We start from the raw sequence: 528 nt of genomic DNA, 5'->3' as shown, positions 1-528 counted from the left end.
GGTGACATGGGCCTTGGGCTCGTGGATGTGCAGGGGGCCCGCGCCTGCAGAGGCCGAGGCGCAGGAGCAGCCCGCCTGCGGCTCCTGGGAGTAACTGCCCCGGGGCTCACGTGCCCGTGGGGAGAGCACAGCCCGTGCCCTGCTGTCCTCCTCTGGCTCCTCCTCCTCCTCCTCGTCGCTGCTGTGTATCAGCATAGTGGCCTCGGAAAGGGACTTGCTGTGACCGTATCTCAGGCCTTCCTGCTCGGCCGTCTCTGCCCGTCTCGTCCTGTCTGGGAAGACATTTGGCTGGGAGCCCGCGGAGCTGGCCCGCGGGGCCACGTCTGCGGCCGAGGCCGACATGGTCCTGTCCTTGAGCCTCATGCCGTCGAAGCTGTGCGTCAGCCCCGCGAGCTCGATGCTGTTCCTCTTCTGCAGGTGAGCGTGCCGCGCGGCAGTGAGGGGCTCGCTGACCTCCTGCAGGGAGTGGGCCACGGGCAGGCTGTCCTCCTGGAAGGTCTGGACCGAGTGGTGGACGCGCCGCGTGAT

At 68.6% G+C, this 528-nt stretch overlaps 1 protein-coding gene across 1 annotated transcript in view; it reads right to left on the bottom strand.

Moving 5' to 3' along the window:
• The window catches only part of PTPN21 (protein tyrosine phosphatase, non-receptor type 21), a 65,345-nt gene that overhangs the window by 15,127 nt on the left and 49,690 nt on the right, over positions 1 to 528 (bottom strand). Inside the window, exon 12 of the mRNA XM_015571307.1 lies at positions 7 to 528. Within this exon, the coding sequence (XP_015426793.1) occupies positions 7 to 528 (522 nt within the window). The remainder of the gene's footprint in view (positions 1 to 6) is intronic.

The sequence above is a fragment of the Myotis davidii genome, unplaced genomic scaffold, assembly GCF_000327345.1.
Source record: "Myotis davidii unplaced genomic scaffold, ASM32734v1 scaffold732, whole genome shotgun sequence".
Lineage (NCBI taxonomy): Eukaryota > Metazoa > Chordata > Mammalia > Chiroptera > Vespertilionidae > Myotis > Myotis davidii.
The sequence above is the reverse complement of the archived record's forward strand: the minus strand, read 5'-3'. Positions and strand labels throughout refer to the sequence as shown.